An 18,687-nucleotide genomic window follows, 5' to 3' on the forward strand; every position below is an offset into this window, starting at 1 on the left:
GAAGAGAAGAAGAGAAGAAGAGAAGAAGAGAGAAGTCGACGTGCGATTTAGATTGGGCAGTTCGTGGAACGCTATGCATGTGAATGAGCTCGCCGGAGTGGCTATGTGTGGGCACCGAACGCCTTCTAGATGCAAAAAGAACCTCCACCATGCCGACATATGAAAGTGATTGAACCCTCTATGCAATGAAACTCGTCCCAGTATCCTCCATGCTACAACTACCTTCTGAAGTAGTCATTCCCCCCCTCGCCATCCCTCTCCGGACTATACGGCGTATAGCCACTTGAGGTCTGATGACCCATCGGCGCCGCGCCACTCAGTAGGTTGTGATCATCGTGGATCTGATATGGTTGGCTCGAGTTGCTTTCAACATGGCGCAACTCAGGCTCCGGACTGGGACTGTACTCCCGCAGGTTGCTGGGCGTTTGATGGTAGCCTGCCGGATATGTAGCACCGTCCTCGTTGCCACCTCTTGTCGAGCCGCGACTTGATGATCGCCCGCGTCCGTTGTCACCCCAAAGTGTCGACGGCGAGTCAGGGCGACTGCTGTCACCATACATAGAGCCGCGGTCAGAGTTAAACTCGGAGCGGTCTTTGAAGTTCTCGTAATCCATGTTATTCTCGGAAACGAACTCGAAGGGTCCAGTCGCTGTTGTTGCGATCTTGCCCGGATTCTCCGTGCTCATGCGCTTCATGGAGTAGACGTCACCGAAAGCTGCGTTATCGCCTACATCGCCATCAAGGCGCCCGCGATAGACTTCTGCGAGGAGATGCTTGCTCTTCTCGTGCACCATTGGTACGGTCAGCTTCTGGTAGAGAGCAGGGTGTCCGAAGCGGGTTGCGACGCGGTCGCGTCTGCGCAATTCCTTGTCGATTGGTGTCTGGGCCTCGGCGCCCTTGTTTGTGTTGCCGTGGGTGTAGTACTTTATCGAGTGGTCATATGTCTTCTTGCAGTAGATCTTGAAGCCGAGCAAAAGGAATGGCAGGGGAGCCATAGCAGCCGCCATTATATACTGCGATGTGCCACCTTTGGTCGCGACCAGACATATGGTGATGACATTTGCCAGGAAGGCACCAAACAGCATACGGTTGAACAAAACGCGCCAGAAGAGGCCTCCTGTCTCGTTCTTGGTGCAGAACACGTACCTATAGGTGATTAGTTATTGCAGTGTGAGCCGAGCTGCGATGCACTTACATCAACAGATACTTCTTCATCCAGGAGTCGAGGGTAAAGTAAAATGCAGTGACAACGAGAGTAATGGGTTGCAATGACCCAAAGACCAGAGTGACTGTCGAGTAGAATAAGAAGTAGTTGTAGTAGCTCGTGTAGTCAAATGGAGGCGGAGCGGTTCGCTTGATGAGTTCTCGAGGTGTTGGGTTCAGGAACTTGCGCGAGAAGGAGCCCCAAGCCAGATTGACAGCCTGGGACAGATCGATGACCGCACCGAGGTTGCGCTGGACGAGCCAAGTGACCCAGTACGCCGATACGTTACAAAGTGCACCCATGAGCTGCTGGAAAGGCTCAATGGACCTGACGACTGCTGCGAAGCTTGCGTCGCCCTGACGTGCCGCTAGAGCGCTCATGATGATCTGAAAGACGGCCGAAAAGATCGAGAAGACTACGAGATTGTTGAAAACGAAGAAGGCATAGAGCTGATGGAGGACATGCTTCTCGCGGGAGCTCTTCGACTGGTCACCGGCTTTGATGGACAGGCGACGAAAGATGATGGGCAGAAAATAGTAGAACAGCGAAGTCAATGCTGGCGCCAAAATACCTTGCACAACGGCCCAGAATTTAGGGTGTGCGCTCATCTCTGTCTTGAAAGCGTCCCAAAAGAGGGCGAGATTGTTGAGTTTGGACAAGAAGATAGCAATACCGGCGTTTGGAATGAAGTAAAGAACTGTGAGCAGGGTGATCCACATATTCATTACGAAACGTCGCCATCGTCTCTGTTTTGGATTGAGGAGCAAGTTCTTCCAGATGATGTCCTTTGGCTGGGGAGCAAGGCGAACAGTGGTCCCTTGGGGGTGCTTACTGCGTGCGGCAAATGCAACAGTGTGTGCAGACTCGAGGGTTTCGTAGCTGGCGAATCCAAAGCGCATGGCATCCCTGTTGTCAACCGTCTCACGAGCTTCCTTGATCTTCAGCTCCAGACGCTGGATTCTCGCAGTCAGGTAGTCAATGGCGTCCACCTTCTGCTTCTTGTCCGTAAACTCCGGATCCTTCTTAGATGGTGTGCATAGCGGGCGCTCGACAGGCAACTGATTTGGGTTCTTCAAGTACTTTGAAAGGACCGCCTCCAACTCCATGACGGCTTCCTCATGCGCTTCGATCATATCTGGGATGTCCTTGACGTTCCTGCCAATAGTTGTGCGCGGTACTTCTGGCGTGGTCTTCAAGCTGTCCGTGATCTCCAGCAGGCCATTGTCGCTACGCAGGTTCTTGCTAATGTCGGTGACCATCAGAGTTCTAGCGTGCAGACTGTTTTGATAGTCGGCGCTCTCCATGTATCTGCGTCGCAGTCGGTGCACAGCTCGGTATGTCCGCCACAAGAAACCGCAAACAATGATGTCGAAGATGTATGCGACAACCACGTGAGCCCAGAAAACCTCACCGGACAACTGTGAGGGCGTCATCATGACAAAGATGTATTTCGACTCGTCGCCCAAGTTCTTGATCCTGCCCTGTCTGATCGAATAGGTAATGTTGACGGGAATGATAATGGCGCAACCAAAGACAGCCAGGGTGATGAACATATTGCGGCACATTCTTGCGAACCGAAGGAAGACAGTTGCGTCCAGGCCGATCCGGTCGACATAATAGTCCTCGTTCGTCTTGAACACGGGCTTGTACCAGGCGAACAGCGACTTGTCGAGCGGCGGCGGTCGGTGCTTATCATCTGTGTGCCGTAGGCGGGGAGCGTAAACGATAGTATTGAAAGGTCGCAGCAGTAGGAAGGCCAGGAAGATGGCACCGGTGATACCGAGCGAGGTGCCGATAGCGATAATGACCGAGTCTGACTGCACCTACGACACATTGTCAGTGTACGTCTTAGGCACTCGTCCGCGTGGTGCGTACTTGAGAACCCAATGGGTCCTTGTTCATAATCTCTTCGAACTTCTGCCCGATGCTCTCGTCCCGCGAGAGCAGCCATGTTGACAGTGTCGAAGCCATTGTGCGCGTGTGCGCGTGGAAGAGCGAGCGTGACTGCGTGTGCGCGCGGGCGAGGGTGGGTATGACGAGCGTCGAGACGAGGGAGGTGCTCAGCACATGCCTCGTATTCGTGATGGTTTCTCTGCTGTGGCGCAAGACCGACTGTGGTGGTCGCAGAGACGGCGTAGTGTGAAGCTGCCCACGTCGCAGCAAGCAGTGCAGGAACAAAGATACAAAGGAAAGTATCACTATGAACAGTCGGAAAAGAGTGCGCAGACGACAAAGGCCCAGGAAGAGATCGGCGTTCGAGGAAGCTTAACGCGTTCGTTATCCGTTGGTAAGGGACGAAGCCGCGCCGACAGGGTCTGGCATGCTCCAACATGTCGTCTGAGTGGACACTCGCCCTCCACTTTACCGCCGCACACCCGCCGACGCTTGATCTCGAATTGATTTTGGTCTCGATTGAGGGCGTCTTCCCCCTTCAGGAGGCGATCGTCACTCGTCTTCTGTGGGGAGCAGCTGCCATCGCCCACGCTACAGCGCCCCGCCCCAGCGTGTTAACCAGAGTTGACGCAACGCTCGTGTGCAGCCTCGTATCCTGACAAAACACTGCAACAGTGCGTGCACAACGCATCCAACACCGTGACATGCAACCGCTGGCTTGTACCGACCCCGGTCACGCAGGCCTTGCATTCCTCAACCACGTCCACTGTGTTTCACACGTAAGACGCGGTTTTAGTGGCCCTCAAAAGGCCTGGGGAATACAGGCCAGGCACGCCGTGTGATTGGGTGGCAATGTTACACAAGGTTGCCGACATCCGCAGTCAGCCTCGTCAACGCTCGTGTTTCAGGTGCTTGTTTAGTAACGACGCGCCACAAGGTCACCCCTTGCTTATGCGCTGGCCCCGGTCCAGCTGAACGAGCAGTCTGCCAAACTCTCTGCGAACTGGTCAGCCACGTCTCGTGCCAGATTTAAATGAATGATAGGAAATGAGTTTTGGCTCAGAAATTGTAAAAGTGATCGCACACCGAGTCCACAGTGGGATCTCTGATACGCAGTATCTGTAGGTAAGCCAGTCGCGGAGATGTCAAGTCCGCACGACTGTCTCTGCCATCACGGCCGGGGAAGGGTAAAGCAATGTAGCACATACCTTGTGTGGAGGGAGGAAAGCCGGTTCCTCTTCGTGGACTGTCGGTGTTGTGAGCATTTCACCGAGGAACATGTGGACGCAGCCATTCTATGCCAATGCCGTATGTTATCAATATCCAAGCTTTTATCTATCATCCAGTCATCCAGTCATGTCCGTTTCTCTTACCCTGAATTCACAAGCTGTTGTTACGTGGTGTCCCTGTTTTCATACCAGAAACTCACTGTCAAGGAAGTCCTCTATCTAATCTCAAAATCACCTTCTCGTCGTAGCTGATTCGATTCGCTCTCTAAGCGCCACCGGCGGCCTTGACGATCTCCGATACCTTCCTGGCCAGATCTTCGGCTTCCGCCTTGGTCGCAGCCTCAGCGTACACACGCACAGCGTCCTCGGTACCACTGGCGCGGGCGAACGAACGACCCTGGCGGACCTTCTGCACTTCCTTGTCGATCTGTGCCTGGACACCCTCGGGGCTTGTAAGCTTACGCTCAGCATCTGTGGTCTTGAAGATGGTGCGGTCGTTGACAAGGACCTTCAGAAGGCGGTTAGGAAGATCGGTGTAAGTGGAGAGCCACTCCTGGGGTCCCCAGTGCTTGTGCGCAAGGACGACTTCGACCAACAAGAAGTCGGAGAGCGCATCACCAACCGACTGGTTGATGAGGTTGATGCAAGCCTGCAGGACTTCGATGGCCTCCTTCTCGCCAGGGTTCCTTGGTTCGTACTTCTCGATTGTGTCGAGGGTGTCGTGTGAGAAGATGACAGTACCGTGACCATTGGCTTCGAAGTAGACTCCAATATCGAGCTTCTCCGCGGCGTGGTGAAGGTACTTGACACCGGTAGGAGTGCAGTCGACCTTGAGCCTCAGGTTCTGCTCAACGTAATTTGTGGCGGCTCCGTTTGCATACGCGGTCTGCACCACGCCGATCTTGATGGAGTCTGCGAGCCCGCTCTGGCGCACAAGATCTCCGAGGAAGGAAGCGACGAGGGTCGCAATGCGGTCACCGTCCAAAAGACGGAAAACGTTCTGCTCGTCCTTGAAGTAGTACACGACACGGTCAGCGTCACCATCGAGGGATGCGCAGCGGTCGCCGGGTCCGGCCTTGGAAGAGGGAGGAGCGCGCTGGTTGGTCTTGACGTAGTCTGCACCGCACTGCAATCCTAGTTAGTAAAATGCGCAGATCAATCCAGATGGCGGGCTTACATCGACGTTCAGGCTCTCAGGCTTGATGACGTTGTCGTTGATCACGGAGATCTCGAGGCCGCCCTCTTCCTTCGATGGCAGGTACTTGATGAGCTCCTTCAGCTTCGGTCCACCGACGCCATTGGCGCCGTCTACAGTCAGGGAACCTGAAGGCTTCTTGCCACGCAACGCAGTCTTGAAGGCAGCGCCGAACTTCTCGTAGTAGCCCTGCTCGGTGGCTGTACCGTATGCGTCCTTTGTGCCCTCAGTGTTCAGGCAACGGACCATATAGTGCAGCTGAGGTGTGGTCAAGAAGCCGTACTCCTTGACCTCGGCACCGGCAGCCGCAAGACCGTCCTGCAGGCAGCCGAGTAGCCTTGCTCCAGATGCTCGTGTGTCGCGAGCAACGACGACGCGGGCGGGGGTGTTCAGGTCGATCTTGAACTTTGCGGCGATATCGTGGTAGTACTGCGAGACGTGTTCGGGGGAAACCTTGTTCGCCATTTCGGTACTGATCACTTCCCAGTCCTCCTATGCATCGTATTAGAATCCTGTCTCCGCATCATCCCCCCTCCCCCCTCCCCCCTCCCATCACCCCCCCCCTTAAAGAGTTGGTATAACGTACCTGCAGCATGTTGCCCTGTGATCTAGTTAGCCTGGCGTCTGAAGTAATCAGTCAATAGCACAAACCAATGGCTCAACGAGCTTTACACCATTATCCTGAGGAGGGTTATGGGATGCTGTGATCATAACACCGATCCATTTGCCCTTCAGAGCTCGCGATCGGAGGGCAGCGATGAAACCAACGCGTGTGAGGACCGAGTCGAGGACATCGCTGCTGCGGTCAGCTTCATGCTGCGGGGGCCCGAGGTAGACATGAGGATGGGTTTGGACGAGGAAGTCTTACGCTTTGGTGCGGAACTATACGGTGGTCAATTAGTCCGGCTCTGGACATATCACAGGGCTGTACTCACTCCAGCGGTGCCATATGTGTAAACAAGCCCCTCAGGCGCAGGGTGCTTCTGCGCAGCATCGGCGATGGGGTCAGACATGTTGAGAGGTGGGGGTAAAGTCAAAATCTGCAAGTACAGGCGATGGGGTATCAAACGAATAGCTCACACTCAGCAAAGAGGAGAGAATGGCAAGTTGGAGAAAACCAAACGTCAATTGAGGCGGCGTGCGGAGGTCTGATGTAGCTTGCCAGAACCTCAGCAAAGCCCCACCAAGCTACAGGGATCATGCAGCTCCAAGATCAGCGGCGTGCTTTCTATATCGAGTGGACGTTGCATTGTCCGTACCTGACGAGCTACTTGCGGCCACAGCATCGTCAATTGTGCTTCGTACCTTATCTGTGACCTGTAGCACTTGTACGATAATGGCCGTCTTCAGAATTTCATTTGTAGGCATCTACTCAATGCGAAACTGCGCAATTGGAAACTCGAACGCAGATTGCGGGGTCCTGAGCGATCTTGACCGCCTCTTTGTGAGCATGTACGTAAGATGAGGCCTTTGTGCCTATACTTTGCGCACGCCTGGAGGCAGTGCTTGTAGTCAGCATTGAAACGAACGTCAACATCACTTCAAAGCTCACGAAAAGTTTTGTGGGAGAGATGAACTTGGCTGCCTTCATGGAAGAAGGAGCATTGATAGAGACTAGCTAAAGTGTCGAAGAAAGTCCAGGTCCTACGCAGCTACCAGATACTGATGAAGCTACTGCCAAAAGAAAAGGAATAGAGCTTCGATGCAAGCGCTCAGAAGCCCTGTGGGCCGAGACCAGGGAATGGCCTTGGGTTACCAAACCCACCAACAAGGACACTGTGTCCTGGGACTGGGCTGCCAATCTCGCCCAATGTTGCAGGCGGAGGCGCCGCCATATCGACGAACTTGATGTGTGAGAGACGACCGGGCCCAGACTCCTTGTATTCGAGAGAGCCACCGCCGTTCGTCTGGGTACTATCGATGATATCGCACGCTTCCTTGATTTCCTCAGGCGTAACGGCCGGCTCGCTAGGGTTTCGCAGGTTGTCGATCTGCTGATGTACCTCTGATGCATCAACATAGCCGTCTTGCGTAGGCTGACGAGCGGCGACTATCTTGCAAGCGGTGCAGACCATTCGGCGCAGCCACACTATGCGCTGTTCATTAGGACCACGCTCGTTGGTGCGGATGTTACCGACGGGGAATGGATTGGTGAAGAAGCCAGAGGTGGGCGAGTTGCCCCATGTGGCACCGGAACCCAATGAGAAGGGCAAGGGTGGTGTGCCCCAGATGTTACCACCGGGCGCTCCAAAGGCGGAGAAAGAGTCGTTCCTGGATGGTATCGGCGCGTCTGCGAACCCAAAGCCCATAGGAGTGCCTCTAAAGGAACCGTGCTGCTGTACGCTTGCTCTTCGCTCAGGGGGTTCAGGAATGTCTTCTACGTCATCGAGTAGAGCCTTGCTACCTAGATGGTCAGCGAGCTCGTCAACATCAGGTCGTGACTCGTCATCCGTCGCTTTGGTGCTCGAGGGACGCTTGATGGGCGTCGGCCGTTGTATCGGCTGTGCCTGAGGACCCGAGATAGGGCTGTCAACACTTGGCAGTCTGTCAAACGATCCAGATCCTTGTCTCGAATGGGGCGACATGCCCATGCCAAATCCGGGGATCTGGTTTGATCCTCCGAATCCTGGCATCGGGCCAAACCCAGGAGGACCGTCCATTGGGAACCCGCGCCCCATTGGCATACCTGGCGGAGGGAAGCCACGAAAGTTCTGTGTACCAAGTTGCGGCGGGAACGGAGGCAGCCCTGGACGGGGAGCCATCATGCCAGGCAGCATCGAGCCCTGCCCTGGGAAACCATTGAGACCTGGAGGCATTCCGCCCGTGTTGAAGCCCGGTGGGCCCGGCATACCAGGTGGAGGTCCTAGAGGAGGCATTGGTGGCGCTGGCTGGCCGTGCTGGAGGTGGCTCTGATGTTGCGCTGCTGTTGGCTTCGTCAAGATCGACTTTGGCATGATAGGTCCATAGGCATTCGTAGGCGACATTGATTTGCTTGTACCCGGCGCGGCCTGCGGCATGTTCGGCGAGGAGCCATGCGAGCCTTGCTGGGAGGCCTGACGAGGTCGGTTCGGTGTTGGTGCCTTGGGCAAGGCTGGAGTAACGTGCGGCGAGGGCATTCCGGAGGACGATGTTTGCTTCAGCAGCTGAGGTGGCAGCGCAACAGGTGGCTGTGATGCCTTCCGTGCGCCAGCTGCTGCAGCTTGTTTATCAGCTTTAGCCTTCGCATCGCGCTCTTTCCTCTCCTTGTCTTCCTGGATCCTCCTCTCACGAGCCTCTTTCTCTTTCGCTTCTCGCTCTTCACGCTCTTTTCGCTTGGCCTCTTCCTTAGCTTTCTTCTCTTGCGCCTTGGCTTCGCGTGCTTTCCTTTCGGCTTCCTGTTGCCGGTCGCGCTCTTCTTGTTGACGCTTCTGACGTTCGGCCTCCTTGCGCTGCTTCTCCTCTTCTTGGGCTTTGCGTTCAGCCTCTTTCTTCCTGCGCTGTTCTTCTCGCTTCTTGCGCTGTTCCTCCAATCGCTTCTCTTCCGCAGCTTTAAGCTCAGCTTCTTTGGCAGCCTGCTCCGCTTCTTTGCGAGCTTTCTCCTCAGCCTTTTGCTGCTTCTGCTTCTCCTTCTTCTCTTTCCGCTTTTGGGCCTCTTTCAGCTTCTTAGCCTCCTTCTGATCTTTGCGTTCGTCCTCTTCTGCCAGCTCTTCAAGCAGCCGTTGTTGCCTTTCTGCCGCCACCTTTTCTCGATACGCCTGAAGGACTCGCTGCTCAAACATGCGCGCTGCAAATATTTGAAACATTCGCCGCCCTTCCTCCATCCTCTGCTCCTCAGTCATGGTATCCTGCAATCCATTAGCCAAGATACCAGCGATCTCGCCAACAGTACGCACATCGTCGTCCTCGTCGTCCTCTTCGTAGTCCTCGTCCTCGTAGCCCTCTTCCTCGTCTCCCTCGTCGTCGAAGTCGTCTTCTTCCGGTGGAGGACCGTGGCCGTGGGCGTTGTGCGTCTGATACATGCTTGGGTGAGCCTGGTACTGAGCCTCTTCTTCCCTCTGCATCCTGCGTTCGGCAAGCTGCTCCATCATCTCGATGAATTTCTTCCCGTCGTTTTTCAGCAGATCGTCAGCAACCGTCAGTATACCACCTAGCCCAAGAAATTAGCCATGTTCGTGTATCCAGATAGCGGACGTTCACCTTTCACCTGAAGACTACTGCCAAAATGGAGAAAGTCTGACGCTTCGGGCGGTGGCAGACTACGTTCCTCCGAGCTGTAGTCGCCCTCGGAGGAGATCTCGCTGTTCGAATAGTCCTCCTCTTCGTCGCCGGAGTATTCTTCGTCATCGTCATCGTCCTCCTCTTCATCGTCGTCGTCGTCGTCGTCGGCGTAGTGATGGCCGTGGGCAGGCGGTGGGTGTGTGGTCATGAGAGGGCGCGGGTGCGGGGCACTGGAGACATGACGGTAATTAGCATCTGGCAAGAAACTACCGACGTCTTGCTGAAGGTGCGCGTACTGCTCGAGCTCTTCATAATATGCATCATATAGAACCTCCAGCTCCTCCTCGATGGCCGTGCGCTTCCTCCCACACACCGAGCAGCTGCACGAGTGCTTCTGCTGTTCCTTCATTTTGCGCAGGACGGCCTCCTTCTCGATTTTGACGAGCGACTTGCGTTCGTCTTCGCCGAGGGATAGCCAGAACTCCCGGATGCGCTCCCGCTCCTCCTGGGTAGACGTGTTCCATATACGGTCCTTCCGCGGCCCAGTAGATCTTGTGGCGTGCGCGTGCGCGGGTGCAGGGCTGTGTCGCGGTACCACGTGCTGTGTGTAGGCAAGCGGAGGGGGCGCCTGGGAAGCTCTCTTCTTCCGCTTCGACTTCTTGGCACTGCCGCTGGCCATTGGTGCGTGCCCGTAGGCCTGCTGGTAGTGACCGTTCGCGCCATAGGCATGCCCCTCGTAGTGCTCGACCTCCTCGTCTGAGTAGAACTCGGGCTCGTCGTCGTCGTCGTCGTCGTACTCGGGCTCGTCGAGCTCGGGCTCAGCGTACTGGAGGGCAGGCTGGCGGGCGAGGGCGGAAGCCAGGGCGGGTGACACGCCATGCACGCCGTTCTTCAGCGCCGGCGGGGGGAGGACAGAGGGCTCCTGCGCGGCTTTCTTCGCAGCTTCCTTCTCCCGCCGCTTCTGCTTCTTGCGATTCACCGCGGCCGGCTGGGGTGGGCGTGCGCCGACGGTGCCATTGGGGGGCATGGCTGCGGGGGCTGGCCCTTTGGTGCCGTGAGCCATAACGCCTGAGGAGAGGGGCGGTGGTGAGGGGCGTGGTGCTGGCGGAAGACGTCAGAGGGGGGTTCTGCGGGCGGTGACAAGTGACTGGCAGCTCCGAGAGCCCGACTAGCGTGCTCGGCCACTGGCGCAGCAAAAGAAAGAGGGACTGGGTGCTGGAGGGGCCGGGGAAGACGCACTGAGAGGCGCGGGTGGGCGACAGTCTCCGCAGGGAGCGGTGGCAGAGACTGGGGGGAGAGTCGTCGTCACGGGTCGTGTGCGCGGTCGGAGCGTAGGTCGGGCGGTACTCAGGTACTCTATCCTCGAGTGGCTGTGGTGTTGATGCGGCAGGTGGTTGTAGCGGCTTGGCGGTGCGATCGTCCCTTCAGGCTGGGAGTCTGGGAGACGGGCGCAGCACACATCCGTCTCCGCCAACACCGCTCGCACCACCGCTCGCACCACCGCGCAGACGCACCGGCTGGCTATTTTGCTATTCTTGACACCTCCGCCCGTGCTCGAGCCCTGCATCATCACCACCGGCTCTTCCGACCACATCGCTGCCACCGTCGCGCTCCATTCTTAAGCGCCGCGCTCCCCGCCGTCTCGCTCACCTCCCAGCCGTCCCCGTACTGTCGCAGCTCGCCCACGCAGCTCCTCGTCCACGCAGCGCCGCCCTCCCTCACCCACCCGCCCTCCACTCGCTTGCCGTCAGTCGCTCCAGTCAGTCCCTTGTGGGACACCCCGTTCAGGCGACTCTCTCTGTCTCACCCGTCGGCCCTCTCGCCCCCACGTTCGTCGCTGCTCGAGCCTCGCCCGGCCTTCCGGCTCGCTACCCAGCGCCTGCACCGACTGCCTCCACCGCCTGGTCGCTGCAAGTCGCTGCAAGTCGCTGCAAGTCGCTGCAATTACACCCGTCGAGACATCCTGCATTCCTATCGACCAATCTCGCCCTGCCTACCAGCTGTCAGCACCACGGCCGACTAAACGTCGCCAGCTTCCCACTCGACGAGACACTCGCCTGCCGTCCAGCCAACCGCAACACCACCCCGAGCCTGCTGCGTTGTACACGGCACGCCATCCACCATGTCGCAGCAGCAGAATAACGGCGAGCCTGTGATGCGTAGGTAAGTCGCAATTCTGCTTTTCGCCGTTTGTTGTCAGACCGAGCACCCTTGTTTGTTGCGCCTTGCGTGTCGATCATCACTTTTGCGCCTGCCATTACTTGCATCTCCCAGCCTTGGCTCCCTGCAGGCTCTCCTCCAGGCTTTTCTTCTGTCATTTTCTCTCCATTTCTGTCAGTTTGCATCGCCCCACAGCTCCAGCAACGCCATGCTGCAACGCGTGCATTGTTTGGAGCTGTCGCGACCCCGGCTCAACCGTAGTCTGCATTGGTGCCCCGGTCCGACCACACGCTGGCCTAAAAATAGGGCGCTGTACATGCCACCCCATGCCCACTTTTATCGACTTTTATCGACTCTCGTACCATTCTCTCGTTGTTTGGTTCAAGATCGTTGCTCACGTCAGTATTCGATTCAAGCACACTATTGCTTGCCGTATTCGACTTTTTTTTCCGCTTGTGCAACGCCAGGCCTGCGTGTTTGTGCATCATGCTGATCTGAGACCAACAGGAAATTGGTAATTATCGGCGACGGAGCTTGCGGCAAGACTAGTCTTCTCAGCGTATTCACCCTCGGCTACTTTCCTACTGTGGGTGTCTCCCCTCCGAGCTGCGCCACAGCTCAGCTGTCAATGTAGCATGCTAACGTGTCATGCAGCGTTATGTTCCTACCGTCTTCGAGAACTACGTCACAGACTGCAGGGTAGACGGCAAGTCCGTTCAGCTGGCGCTCTGGGATACTGCAGGCCAGGAAGACTATGAACGCTTGCGCCCACTCGCCTACAGCAAAGCACATGTAATCCTCATCGGCTTTTCCGTCGACTCACCTGACTCGCTGGAGAACGTCAAGCACAAGTGGGCTGAGGAGGCACGCGAAAGATGTCAAGGCATCCCCATCATACTTATTGGGTTGAAAAAGGATCTTCGTGACGACCCTCTCGCTCAGGAGGAGATGAGGAAGAAGTCGCTCCGTTTCACTACACCCAAGCAGGGCAGCGATATGAAGGAGATGATCGGCGCCCGCAAATACCTCGAATGCTCCTCCCTGACAGGAGACGGTGTCGACGACGTTTTCGAAGCTGCCACGCGCGCTGCGCTACTTTCTGTCGACAAGAAAGAGGGCGCCGGCTGCGGTTGCGTAGTTCTATAAGCGGCTCGATCACTCGCTTCACGAGCGATTTTCGCACATTATCAGCATTGGGTGGCGTTATCTTCTTTGGGCTACCACCAATTGCCAGGCGTTGTTAAGCGTCTGCTGCATATTCTTCTTGCGTTGTTTATCTACGTCTCCTGTTCGAAAAGTTCCTGTAGCAATGGTGGGAAGAATGCTTTCAGTTCTCATGGACATATTAAGCATAGGGTTGTTGCCAAAGGGCGGACATGTGGTCTGACGGACTAATGATGATGATGGACTATCATCTATCACTCATTCTATCAGTGGTGCATATTTCGGGGGATGGGCATAGCTTTGGAAGAACATGGTTGGAACAGGCATAGCATATGAGTGCCGAGCGCTAATACTATCACGCATTGCCTTTGTCGACGACGTTTTTTCTTCATCCACTCGGTCAACCCTCTTTGTGATTAATGGTGATGCTTATAGTACACTGAAATGTACACCTTGCGTAATGCTTGCCCAGACAAATATGATACACTCTCAACACCACACCTATACCCCTCTAATTCCGTGTCCACTCATGGTTCCACCCCTGCCGACTTGGGTAATCTGTCTGCACCCTCGCATACTCCACTGGCACACTCCCCCAGATCCCCCTCTTAATCATCGCACTCCTATACAGCCTGCCCACCTCGCGTCCCCTAACACCCAATCGTCCAGCATCAGGTCCCTGGCCACCAGCCTCCTCCTCACTGACTTTGTTGCCGTTCGAATCCATCAGACGCAGGTGTTCGCACGCGGCGCGCATCGACATGTATTGGCGCTCGAGTTCGCGCTCCTCAGCCCAGCGGCGCTTGCGCAGGAAGAGCATCCAGGCGCGGTGGATTGTCCAGTGGCGGAGGTAACGGTTGCGAGAGAAGTGGAGAGGGCGTGGGGTTAGGGGGTGGGAGAGGTGGTAGCGGATGTTTGCTGGTGCTGGTCTTAGCCTTGATCTTCCATCGTGGCGCATTCAATATAGGTGGTGATTTCAATTTTCTCGTATCGTATAAGCGAGGGAGACGTACTGATTCTGGGGTCCTTCCCCGGGCCTTTAGCCCTTTTCTCCAGGCGTGCTGTGGAGGAGAAGTTCGATGCCGAGGCGGGTGTTCTTGTCGCGGCGCATTGTGTGGCGGGTGTGCGGAAGAGCGAAGCTGCGGCGCTGAATGGCCGAAAGACCGGGCGAAAAGACGAGAGATTCATTGTGTGGGTGACGGCGGTGCAATTGCAACGATGTTGATGGCGTGTGAGCGTTGCTGAGGTTCTTGAGATATTTCGAGATGCCAAGCCGTTAGCGTACGGAGGTCAAGCGGAGGAGACGTCCATTTAAGCTGTTACATCACTCTCCGGTCCATCGAGTTGTCAAGATATGCTTGCTACACTCATACAGTCCTTAGATCGGTTGCCGGAAGCAGTTGCCGAGGGCAAGTGAAGGATCTGATTATTGTTAGTTGAAGAGGTCAAACCGAATGCTCACAAGAGCAAGCTGCGCCTCAAGAGTTTCAAAGACAGCACTCACTTATCCTCCCATCAACATGGTGCACACATGTAAGTTTCGACTTGCTCGTCAAGCAAACATTCTGGGTAAGAGCTTCCACGTGGCCGGCTGTCCATCTGCGCCCAGAGTGCCTTCCATGTCTTGATCGCAGCCTTCTTTCAGACTCTGTTCGTGCGTACTCACTCCGCATGACACACCCTCACACTATCGTACATTCATCGACCCCTTTGCGCTTCTATCGTTAATACATAAATTTCGCTATCTTTCGCTCTTCCGTTTCTTCAATAATGCAGTTCGAGCCTCCCCTAGGCAGCACCTTTCAAGCGTACCACAAAGCGATCGACGACGTCGTGCAATGGATTGCGTCAACAGCGCGTGCGACTGGTACGGTTGGACATTTGTTCGAGAAGGATGTACCGACAGCGCATCGATCGTTTCTCCAGAAATTGAAGGACAAGCGCGCAGCACCTCCTTCACTTCTAAGGAAGCTTAAGGGTAAAACGCGAAACCAGACGAAGTCAACGGTCAACGCTACCTCGCCCTCGACGATCGAGATCTCTTACAAGACCTTGAGGAGACTCGGCAAAGCGATTGCGAGTGCAGACAACATCGAAGTGGATTACAACGTCTTGGTGGTTCTCAAAGGTATCATACACGCTCGAAAAGGATTTGCTACGTAGTGCGTCCGCAGTCAGGAAGAAGTCACAGTATCGGAGACGATGAGGAAGAACAACAAATGGAGACGCCGCATCATATGTCTATTGGACGAATTACTCATGGATCTACAAAGTCGGCCTCCGAGCCTTGAACAGGCTGTCGTCATTGAGAAACTTGCAGCGTTGAGCAACCGTGCCGACAGTATGTTCGGGGGCCTCAAGAACGTCGAGATCACTGAGACGCTCTACTACACGAGACCCATCGAGATACCGAAGACTCCCGACCAGGTTGTTTACAAGTTGGAGGATTATGCAGAAGACACAGCGTTCGCTATATATTGCCTGTTCCAGGATGCAACCTACATTCGAATGTTCTCGGCACGAGCGTGGCGCGAATTCACTCTCGGCGCGATTGGGGTCCAGATTGCCACTTTCTGCACGAACATCGCATTTGCAGAAATCGAATTGATGTCTGGAGAGTTCCTAAAGAGATTCGATCGCTTCCAGGAGAAGAAGACGACGCGAACACATACCGAAGTTGAAAGGTTTTTTCGAGCGCACTGCGGTGACGATGAACGTTCGTCGAGCCCAGATGCTATCAGCCTGAACTGCGAGGACGTTGACTTTGCAAGACATGCAAACCGAAGGCTGGGCTACTACGTGCGCGATCTGGGTTGTACGCGAACAACGCGTGCGGTATTTGAAGCATTTCTCGTAGCACCAGGACAATTTTGGGGCGAAACACAGGATGATATGCGTCTGCTAAAGTCTCTGTGCCAGCTGCGCGTGTATGAGTGGCAGACAGACTTGACCGCGTGGGTGTTCAAGGCAGACTGCATGTACTCGGCAGCTAATGCCCTCGTCTCGGGTCATATTGACACCGACCATGTGTTTGCCGCACAGATGTTGTCAGACATCCAACAGCTAATCGATCCTCAAATTGTTGGCATTGAAGATATCCTCGAACAGGTCAGCCGAGATTTGCATCGTCTGTACGGGAGGTACATCTCAGAATGGAACACCGAAAATCTCGCAACCAGTCACTATTGGAGGACTAAGCATATGTTCGAACAGTACACGTTCCTTGAAAACAAGGCAAACAATGTTAGCGCTTTTCAGGATTTCATGGAAACGTGGGAGAAAGCAACCGGCAGACAATGCACTCTCCCAGGTTTCCGGCTACTGCGCCATGCTCCATTGCTCATTGGACAGCTTGTGGCTCAATTTCGGTTCCAGTTCCAGGAAACTTTCTTGGATATCGCAAATGATCAGGGGCATATTCTATCTGCCATTCATCTTTACCACGCCGCTAAATACTCCCAAGCCTTACAGACAGAGCGATGGGAAGATATGGAGTGGATGATCGAACATCAATGCTACGATACGATATTCGCAGGCGAACCACCAGCGAATAACGCAGAGTACGCGAGCCGGTTCTGCCTTGTCTATGGTCTTGACCCAACCAAGTTTGCGGTCAGTCGCAAGGCCACAAAGCTAGAGCGAGTCAAAAACGACATCTATCTCAAGAATGGCTGTCCAAGACGTCTCGAGAGTCCGTCACAATTCGTCAGGACATACTCAAAGACGATCAAAGCAGAAGACGTAAAGTCTCTGACAAGTCAGTGGAGGATAACAGCCATGGAAGAATTTGCCGATACCCAACTGGACAAATTCTCGCCCTACGGCAAACCCAACAACATTGGCTATCTCACTGCGGCGAAAGAGGGATATGAGAGCGATGAAGAGGCGCTCATCTTCGACATCTTCGATTTTCACTCAAGGTGCTCCCAGCTCCTTCGAAGCATCCGAGATCTGTGTCTCGAGGAAGCGCCCGAAGACTATCCTGCTATCAGATTTGGCGGTGAAGAAGGTATCAATCCTACACTCGCAGAGCTACTCCGCGACCTGACTGAATGCCCGCGTCATCACGAAAGAATGTGGCCCAAAGCCGTGGCGTTGTTGCGCGACTTGATTGAAAAAGAAGGTGGGGAGTGTTGCGACATGGCGTGGGCACGTATGGGTATGACGAAGTTGGAGTCAACCAGTTTGGACAGCGAGGGCTCTGTGGACGAATCGGAATCTGACACAGCGATGGAAACTCCACCGCCTGGTTCAGATGGGCAAGGCCCAGAACCGGACGAACGAGCACCTGGCGATCGAGCACCTGACGCTTCGAAATCGGAAAGTTCGGAAGGCGGAGCTAGATCCCACACCCTGAAGGAGGGATCAGAAACTGGCTCGTTTGATCCGAAATCATCTCAACAACGAATGAGGTAGGGTTACATGTCTCGAGCACCGGGATGATGCTGACTTGGTGCAGTAGTTTGCTAGCCGATACCGAGGAGCTGAAACACTTGGAGCGACAATTTGAAGAGAAAGGCTTGACTTTTGGGCGGTGGGCAGAAGGTGGCTGTCGGATTGTCGCTCCAGATGGCACCATTGTGGCCTCGTGTGATCCCCGCGAAGTGGAGAGCCTGGCACTTGGGGAGCGATCCGATGCTGCCAAAGAGGGCGCAGAGCCTGAAGTAAGAGTGCTGGCTCTCAATCGCCTACCGTCCGACTATTTAGAAGAGTAAGCGTGTGTGCAACAAGTTTTCGTTATCGCGCTAACAGTCTCTAGTGGTTGGGTTCAAGCGCAATGGTTGATCAAGGAATGGCAACAAGGTAGAATGGCCATGGAGATATTGAAAGACGGAAACATGGAATTTCTAAAGGACGGTAAACTCAAGGTCCTAGTCACAACCGGTGACTTACCGTGTATGTAAAGAGGAGCATATAGGTCTATCTGCTCCGTAGACGAGCAGCCCATCACTGCATCGCAAGCCTTATCATCACAATGCTGTTGAAAACATAACAAGTAGCTGAAACAAATTGCTGATTTGGGAAGCTCCCGAGGATACAAAGGGAACCAATATGTGAGATAGCACAGGTAAGAGAGCTTGCAACGATAAGCTTGTAGTTGGTTGATTGTGTTGTTGATGGTTACCTAATGCGATTTTTAAGATGAAGCTATTGGAAAAGGTGCTGAGGCCTCTGTACAGTTGTCTTGTGGTGTTGTAAGTCTTACCAGAGGGTCACTGCAAAGCTTCTCCCACCATTGACTTGGAGCAGTGCACACCTAGATGGCAACTCCAATATTCTTGCTCTTATCTCCATAGTTATATTATTGCAGTCTTCTGTGAGGCTTCTTTTAAGCATCCTCTTAGTATCATCCCAAGGTCTCTCATAGCCCCAGTATCCTGCTAAAGTCAGTGTTTAACAAATTGTTTAAGGATATTCTAGCACCCCTCAATAGGGTTTAGATCAGGAGACTGTGCAGGGTGAAGGAGTGAGAGAAGCCAGGAGACATTCCTGAGGTTTTGGGCAATGTTATCCTTAGTCTTCATACCATGGCAAGGGTCTCTATCTTCCTAGAGTATTGTCATCCTGACATGGCTTGCAGCCAATAATAATCCACCCAGTCACACCTCATGGAACCTCATGGAACCTCATGGAACCTCATGGAA

General features: G+C 54.6%; 8 protein-coding genes across 8 annotated transcripts; 4 read left to right on the forward strand and 4 right to left on the reverse strand.

Moving 5' to 3' along the window:
- Positions 1–36: 36 nt before the first annotated feature.
- BU25DRAFT_359534 (DUF221-domain-containing protein) lies at positions 37–3,448 on the reverse strand. The gene is made up of 3 exons (XM_033703642.1): positions 3,080–3,448; positions 1,196–3,027; positions 37–1,146 (listed from the first exon to the last, which is right to left on the reverse strand). The coding sequence occupies exons 1-3, from the start codon at positions 3,173–3,175 to the stop codon at positions 219–221; spliced, it is 2,856 nt and encodes a 951-aa protein (XP_033566671.1). The 5' UTR covers positions 3,176–3,448; the 3' UTR covers positions 37–218.
- Positions 3,449–4,396: 948 nt separating this feature from the next.
- BU25DRAFT_407011 (Phosphoacetylglucosamine mutase) lies at positions 4,397–6,550 on the reverse strand. The gene is made up of 6 exons (XM_033705428.1): positions 6,457–6,550; positions 6,390–6,403; positions 6,173–6,317; positions 6,108–6,122; positions 5,504–6,013; positions 4,397–5,452 (listed from the first exon to the last, which is right to left on the reverse strand). Exons 1-6 carry the CDS (start codon positions 6,532–6,534, stop codon positions 4,592–4,594), a joined length of 1,623 nt encoding a protein of 540 aa, XP_033566672.1. The 5' UTR covers positions 6,535–6,550; the 3' UTR covers positions 4,397–4,591.
- A 541-nt stretch (positions 6,551–7,091) lies between these two features.
- BU25DRAFT_407012 (uncharacterized protein) lies at positions 7,092–9,775 on the reverse strand. Its single transcript, XM_033705429.1, has 2 exons — positions 9,698–9,775; positions 7,092–9,647 (listed from the first exon to the last, which is right to left on the reverse strand). Exon 2 carries the CDS (start codon positions 9,586–9,588, stop codon positions 7,234–7,236), a length of 2,355 nt encoding a protein of 784 aa, XP_033566673.1. The 5' UTR covers positions 9,589–9,647; positions 9,698–9,775; the 3' UTR covers positions 7,092–7,233.
- Positions 9,776–10,848: 1,073 nt separating this feature from the next.
- BU25DRAFT_152809 (uncharacterized protein) lies at positions 10,849–12,000 on the forward strand. The gene has a single exon (XM_033700644.1). The coding sequence runs from the start codon at positions 11,100–11,102 to the stop codon at positions 11,739–11,741; it is 642 nt and encodes a 213-aa protein (XP_033566674.1). The 5' UTR covers positions 10,849–11,099; the 3' UTR covers positions 11,742–12,000.
- On the forward strand, positions 11,841–13,024 carry BU25DRAFT_331378 (GTP-binding protein rho2 precursor; the record flags this gene model as incomplete). The annotated part of the gene is made up of 3 exons (XM_033702395.1): positions 11,841–11,881; positions 12,386–12,464; positions 12,533–13,024. The coding sequence occupies 3 exons, from the start codon at positions 11,841–11,843 to the stop codon at positions 13,022–13,024; spliced, it is 612 nt and encodes a 203-aa protein (XP_033566675.1).
- Positions 13,025–13,553: 529 nt separating this feature from the next.
- Positions 13,554–14,230, reverse strand: BU25DRAFT_384545 (uncharacterized protein; the record flags this gene model as incomplete). The annotated part of the gene is made up of 2 exons (XM_033704328.1): positions 13,554–13,960; positions 14,056–14,230. 2 exons carry the CDS (start codon positions 14,228–14,230, stop codon positions 13,554–13,556), a joined length of 582 nt encoding a protein of 193 aa, XP_033566676.1.
- Positions 14,231–14,381: 151 nt separating this feature from the next.
- BU25DRAFT_407014 (uncharacterized protein) lies at positions 14,382–15,272 on the forward strand. Its single transcript, XM_033705430.1, has one exon. The coding sequence runs from the start codon at positions 14,813–14,815 to the stop codon at positions 15,203–15,205; it is 393 nt and encodes a 130-aa protein (XP_033566677.1). The 5' UTR covers positions 14,382–14,812; the 3' UTR covers positions 15,206–15,272.
- BU25DRAFT_487968 (uncharacterized protein) lies at positions 15,245–17,983 on the forward strand (the record flags this gene model as incomplete). The annotated part of the gene is made up of 3 exons (XM_033711314.1): positions 15,245–17,454; positions 17,502–17,753; positions 17,802–17,983. The coding sequence occupies 3 exons, from the start codon at positions 15,245–15,247 to the stop codon at positions 17,944–17,946; spliced, it is 2,607 nt and encodes an 868-aa protein (XP_033566678.1). The 3' UTR covers positions 17,947–17,983.
- Positions 17,984–18,687: the final 704 nt, after the last annotated feature.

Source organism: Macroventuria anomochaeta (assembly GCF_010093625.1).
Source record: "Macroventuria anomochaeta strain CBS 525.71 unplaced genomic scaffold BU25scaffold_3, whole genome shotgun sequence".
Taxonomy (NCBI): Eukaryota; Fungi; Ascomycota; class Dothideomycetes; order Pleosporales; family Didymellaceae; genus Macroventuria; species Macroventuria anomochaeta.